Source organism: Asterias rubens, unplaced genomic scaffold, assembly GCF_902459465.1.
Source record: "Asterias rubens unplaced genomic scaffold, eAstRub1.3, whole genome shotgun sequence".
Classification (NCBI taxonomy): domain Eukaryota; kingdom Metazoa; phylum Echinodermata; class Asteroidea; order Forcipulatida; family Asteriidae; genus Asterias; species Asterias rubens.
The window spans coordinates 259,019-265,528 of record NW_022985705.1 but is presented as its reverse complement, the minus strand read 5'-3'; the positions used below and the strand labels follow the sequence as shown (position 1 = coordinate 265,528).

Sequence of the window (6,510 nt, the reverse complement as noted above, 5' to 3'; positions counted from 1 at the left end):
GCCAATAAAGTCCGAATATTGCTATCACATGATTTTAGAGCAACACTTTTTTTTTTTAAACGAGCAGAGTATAGGCCGTACTGTTCGAAACGTCGAGAACACACCGGCTCTTTACAAATACAAGTTTACTTTTAATTATTTACCGTTTCTTTCTTGTATCGATACCATGCAAAGCTTCAAACAATACAATTTGTAGCATGCTGAATATACCCAAGCCTACATCCGTATGGACTGTAAAAGGGGTAACCCTGTTTCAGCTCTAGCAGTAGGTGGCAACGGCCTATGGACAAAACAATGTAGCCCACACCTTGCCTTCAGGCCTTGTGTGTCTGGCGACTTGTAACAATAAAACAAATTAAGAAAACAAATGCTGCAGATTTTACAAGGCTTACAATTTTAAATATGAACTCTTTCCGGTTATTTTGTGAGCTAGTATAATGCACATTTATTTTCGATGTTATGCTGACATTGTGTTAATCTTGACTTTTTGGATTATGACATATGTCTAACGTACCATGAACTTACGGGGAACGTATGAAGCACACGTTCAGTACGCCGAGACATTTTTAACATGCTCAAAAAAAATTCGCGGGCTCGACGTGTTCAACATTTTAACAGCGTGCTCTTAACGTAAACGACGTATCCCCAACTTACCCCAAACTTATATCAGCGTACACCAACGTACACCAACGTATTTTCGATATTTCGCATACGTTGGCTTACGTTCAGGCGATACGCCGTGGTGTGACAGGGCCTTTAGACTGGTCCCCTATCTTTATCCGCATTGAAAAATACAGGTCTTGCTTTTCAGAACCAACGATTCAATTGGATAAACATGCAGTGACGTAAGCTTCCATCTGTGTATTGATTGGTGCGAGGTACAGTATTTACTTGTATGTAATGTTGATTCGAATAGCTCTGACATCATTCCGAGGGGCTCACCCGGGTCAGCCAGTGTCCTGCTTGTGGAGTGGGTCACTTTTGAGGCTGGCCCAAGGTGCATGATATCACTACGAGAGCGGTGAGTGATCGTTCGTTTAGCTCTTGTCAGGGGCTCAGCTGAGTGAGCACCGCCGTGTAAACCCAGGGAAGCTAATCGAACGCACCCTATGTAATGTTGGTTTGTGGGGTTAGTTGAAAGGTGTTAACAGACGGGGATTGACCTAGGCTAGAGGCCACTCTGGTGTTACTAACGTGCCTCAAAGTCTGACGTCAGATAGGTTCAGGTTGTAGAGACCTCTACCCGCTTTTCATACATTCAATGATCAAGAGTGTAGTCAAGTCGCTGCTCTGGCAGATTGCGACCAAGATATAAACTGATCAGTGAGAGAAACAACATCAAGTTATGACCGGCTTTACGTTCATCTTGTAGCTCGGCAGTAAACCCCAAAAGCCGCTCCCAAAACTCCTCATGAAGACTGTTTCTCTGCCGCATGAGGGCGTAATTAAACTGCTGCCAGATGAAGTCGATGTTGATCCCACCCACTGCTAGTAAGGGTAAGATGAGCACAAAAGACTTCGAACTGAGGATGAACATGTTGATTGGGAGGTTTCTCATAGCGATGCCTTTGTCTTTGAAGCTGTATATTTCGTAGTTCCAAGTGATGTGGATTGTGAGACCCAGAACAGAAGAAGCGACAATGAACGGCATCAGAGTCGCCAACAACCCGTGCAGGATACGGAAATCATGGTTGATCTCAAATACACGGCGACGACACAAGTCTAAGTTCCCCGTATTGCGTTTGATGAAAACTATCACCAGATTTAACTCGGCTGTCAAAGCTGTGCGCATGACAAGTATGTTATACCAGAAACAAGTGTAGATGGCGAGAATGATGATTGAGACGGAGATCCCAATGGCCGTTTTTAAAATCGTAAACGCCGTGGGTGCAGACATCATCAGATGGACTGATGAATTACTAAAGGGCATGACAGAGTCGTTGATAATTCTTGAAGAATTGGATCGCCCCAAATAACAAACAAGATTGCCAACCTGCATGGTATAGTTTACAAGTAGCCAGACCAAACTGAAGATCAAAAGCACCTTCTTGGGTAAGGGGAACCTGCGACCGGCCAGGCATCTCAAGCGCCTCAGTATGTAGTCCTGGTGAAGCACATAGTACCACGACCAATCTAGCACTGGTCCCCGGCGACGGTACTGGACCGCGTTGGACAAAAAACAAACTAAGGCCACCCCGGATATGATGTAAACAAAAGAAAAGACAGAGACCAAACGATTGATGTACCTGACTTGACCCCAATAAGTAACCACATACCAGCCCAGTGTGAACGTGGAACAACCGAGGAGTATTAGAACGAGTAGATTAGAAAGGACACCACACACTCTGCTGTTAAGCCAACCTGGAACTGAACAGATACAAAGGAAACCATTGTTTAAACATAAATGTGGCACAAACAATAAACATGATGACAATCCCACTGCTGCCACTCTCAATAGTTAGGATGGGTTACTCGTCTTAACTCGATATATTCATTTCTGTTTTTTACCCATAATGCACCGCTGAGTAATATGTTAGCACTGTGTACTCAGTATACTTAGCCGAGTTCTGTGAACAAAATCACAAACATATTACGCGGGTGGGATTCGAACTTACGAATTTTGCAATTCTAGAGCAGTTTCATACCAACTAGAACACCGATTTTTAACAGATGGTAAATTTGCATCGGGGATAAAGAATATTCATGTTTAACTCGAGATATGATTAATCCTAGCAATTCGTGAAATCTGCTGCAGGTAGCTTGGGGCAGTCAACAGCCCTACTGGTTTTGCATAATCCAATTAAGTCCACTGTTTGGAAAATGAATAACATCTGGATATAACAGGTGTGAGTTGTCAGATGAAAATGATGTTTTATTTGAATGAGCCGCTCTCTTTAATGGAACTTTCCCGCAATGTCGCCCATAGCTATACCGCCGCAAATGGAGCACAAACCTGCTTTTGAGCAATCTCTGACTATTTTCCCATCGGCGTTCCATAGTAGACTGGAGCATACAGCACAGTCCGGTCGACTACTACCATCAGCCTCATGGTTATTTTCCATGTCGCGATTTTCGTCACTCCTGGATTCTGCATCGCAGCTTGTATCAACTTTTGTCAAAGGGAACGAAACAAGTTCTTCAAAATCTTATAAATAATTTGTTATGGTTGGCGGTTTATACGCTAGTTTTTGTTCAAGACGCTGCTTTTATTGATTGTCTAGAAATCTATACCCATCTCTGGATCAAAAATATATTAACAACAATAGGGTATCGAATCAAGACTAATATTAATAAACGAAAGCCATTGCTGCTTACCTTGATGTCAATAAAACTAATTTCACCGATTTCTTTTTTTAATTATTTTTTTCCCAAAGAGGTTTAACGGCACTTTCAACAAAGCTCCATTCATTTTAACACCCGGCTCAATCAATTTCGTGTGGAAAATGGAAGCTCCGTTGTATAAGCATATTCAGCAGTCAAAATGAGTAAGTGAATTTCAACATCGTATAGCATTCACTTATCAAAATTGAAAGATAACTCAAATTCGTTAGGTCGCAAAGACTATATTCAATTTCGCAAAAGCCAACAGCAAGAGGCTGGTCAATAATTAGGGAATAACAGTGCGAGTACCCGGTCTTCACTGCGTGGTAATGACCGGGTTGGTGGCTGGCGCTGTTAACGGACCGAGCCGGAGGCGAGGTCCGTTAACAGCGCCAGCCACCAACCAAGGTCATTACCACGCAGTGAAGACCGGGTACGAACACTGTTATTCCCAATAATAAATACCTTTTTTTAGCGAATTAAACGGCTAAAATTTTCAAAATTTTTTAACTTTTCTCTCGGCGGCACTTCCAGACAGGTTCAGGGGCCATATTCGAGCTTTTGATGGTTCCCATCTCTTTCGTGCGTTAATCACATTACTGATCTTTGAGACCAGTGACTCTTTGAAATAATGATCTGTTAAGTTCAGAGCCTTCACTGGGGTCAAAGGAGGCAAATGATTGGACGATAGCTGTTCCTTGTGCATTAAAACGCGCGTACGAGCTCGGCGTCGTCAGTTTATTACGCGCGCACATGTTACACGCGCGCACTCAAAATTGATACATTTTCAGCGCGCGTACGCGAAGTGCGCGAAGTTGCAATGAAACTAACAGGGATTTAATTAAGCGTGCGACAGTGCAACGCGCAAGGTTTACACAATGTATGCTGATTTAGTGGCCACTTATTCGCTATTTTCCAAAGCCGGTCTTTATACCGCTGTAACACTCCCACACGTGACCGGGTTTTGACCAATCAGAGACTTGAAACCGTCCAAGGTATTTATTAATTACATTTGCAAACATTTGCGATAAAATTCACGCCATTGCATTTTGCAAAGACATCGCAAATACTTCCTTGCAAACGTATCTGCGATGTGGCAAACATTTGCAAATACATCTCTGTGAAATACCAATTTATAACGGGAGTCGATGAGTTAGTCATTAGGCCTACCCTTTGATTTATCACCATCTCCTCGTTTGTGGCGGCAATCATAACACGGTCTACAAGCGTCTAATGGACGACCCTTAAAGACTCCCAACAATGTCAAAACAGCCAAGAGAAACTTGGGCCACGTTGGACTGACAGCATCATGTTCGGCTGGCTCTTGGTCCATGTTAGTGTTGCTCATCCTGTATTATTATTGACATGGTAAAAAAACGATTTTACACTAAAATCGACGAAATTATAGATGGCTTCATGAAAGTGATATTTCAAATCACATGATAGTACTTCCCGTAAATAACGAGGCACTTAACCATTCTTATCTGTTCGTCCTTCGGATGGGACGTAAAGCCGTAGGTCATGTGTGTTTCATTCAAATGCAAATTAAAAAGGAGACAAAACGAGAGTTATAGCTAATGCAAACAACTTATACTAACCAAAATGGCCGATGGCAAATGCAAACAATCATAATGTAATTGTCAAAGTACATTATGTGCATTGAGACCACTAAAGAAAAAGGAGCAGTGACATGTATGGAAACTATATAAGTTAAAAATTGTGAAGAATTGATGGAGGATGAATAATAATAATAATAATATAACAGTTCTTATATAGCGCATCACACAGTGTCTCGATGCGCTTTACATACAATAACAAAGAGTTAAATGTTAAACAGGTAGGTCTTCAGTACAGTTTTGAATTCAAGTTCAGTTCTAGCAGTCTTGATGTGTTGTGGGAGAGAGTTCCAGAGAGCAGGTGATGAGTGTGTGAAGGACCGATGTCCATACGTCTTGGTTCGAATGGCAGGAACCTTGAGTAGCAGTGCCGAGCTGGAGCGAAGGGTGCGTGATGGTTGATACGGTTCAGTGATTTCGCGAAGGTATGACGGTGACGAGCCGTGGATGCATTTGTACGTGACAAGTAGAATTTTGAAAATGATGCGCTTATTGACAGGTAACCAGTGGAGATTGCGGAGTATGGGGGTTATGTGTTGCCGTGTAGATGAACGCGTAACAAGTCTGGCGGCAGAGTTCTGAATTCGTTGAAGTTTCGAGATTTGAAATTCCGGAATGCAGTGAAGAAGACTGTTGCAGAAGTCCAGTCTACAGGAGACGAACGCATGAACCAGTCTTTCTGTCGTTTGTTGGTCCAGAATTTCCACCATCAGAGCAGAAATATTGATATAATGAATAATCACAGTGGGCCACAGTTAACAACAAATCAAGGAATTCTGAATGAAATCTAAGATGTTTTTATCTGCCAGGAAGAAACAAATTGATCGAGTTTAGTATTAACTTGACAACTTCACAGTCAGGCATATCCCGTCCTTATGCATTATTTGACACTGTAAACGCACAAATTTAAACCATTGGACTGAAACGTAGGGTAACCCCCTTCACAGTCCGTAAGGATGTAGGCATGGTGAATCGACCCGGAGTGTGGCTTGTAAAGCAGATTTCACCCAACTTTTCCAATAATTATGGTTAAGTGTCCACGCACAAGTGTCATTACCGGGATTCGAACCCGCACTCTGCCGCTGACTACACCAGGGCTCCATTTCATAGAGCTGCTTAATTTAATAAGCAGAAAAAACAGAACACTATTGCCTTATTTGTCCTCTGAGCTACTGCACACATTATTAAGATATTAACAGTATCGGATATGACGTATTCATCTTGAAATCTTACCTCTGCATTGTGGTGCTGTGTCGATCAGATAAATTGCGCCCTAAGAGTCCCGTAATTTACTTAAATTATTTCTCTTCCAGACATCCTTCTTACTGTTTAGTCCAAGCAAAATTAAACACAGTTCCCAGCACATAATCGCAATTTAATTCTGGTGTCATACAGTTTCCTGTCAAGTTTCTATACTTGTATCGTTGTTTAGACAGCACGTGGTAATGCAGGATTCATTTTTTGAAGTTCCTCTTTGAAAAAAACCGCATTAAAGTGAAGATGAATACTTTGATCGATCGTTCATTTACATACTATTTGAACACATTTAAAACAACGGAGTTGTGATATAGGA

The 6,510-nt window shown here is 41.9% G+C and overlaps 1 protein-coding gene across 1 annotated transcript; it reads right to left on the bottom strand.

Annotated features, from left to right (window-relative positions):
* Positions 1 to 306: 306 nt before the first annotated feature.
* On the bottom strand, positions 307 to 6,207 carry LOC117305844. Its single transcript, XM_033790720.1, has 4 exons — positions 6,171 to 6,207; positions 4,492 to 4,670; positions 2,954 to 3,109; positions 307 to 2,367 (listed from the first exon to the last, which is right to left on the bottom strand). The coding sequence occupies exons 1-4, from the start codon at positions 6,176 to 6,178 to the stop codon at positions 1,259 to 1,261; spliced, it is 1,452 nt and encodes a 483-aa protein (XP_033646611.1). The 5' UTR covers positions 6,179 to 6,207; the 3' UTR covers positions 307 to 1,258.
* Positions 6,208 to 6,510: the final 303 nt, after the last annotated feature.

Excerpts from the sequence above, each read along its gene's own strand:
- LOC117305844 (XM_033790720.1), bottom strand. Across the intron at positions 3,110-4,491 it reads AGATGGTGATAAATCAAAGG|TTGATACAAGCTGCGATGCA; the intron begins GTAGGCCTAATG and ends CTTTGACAAAAG. Across the intron at positions 2,368-2,953 it reads CAGAGATTGCTCAAAAGCAG|TTCCAGGTTGGCTTAACAGC; the intron begins GTTTGTGCTCCA and ends GTATCTGTTCAG.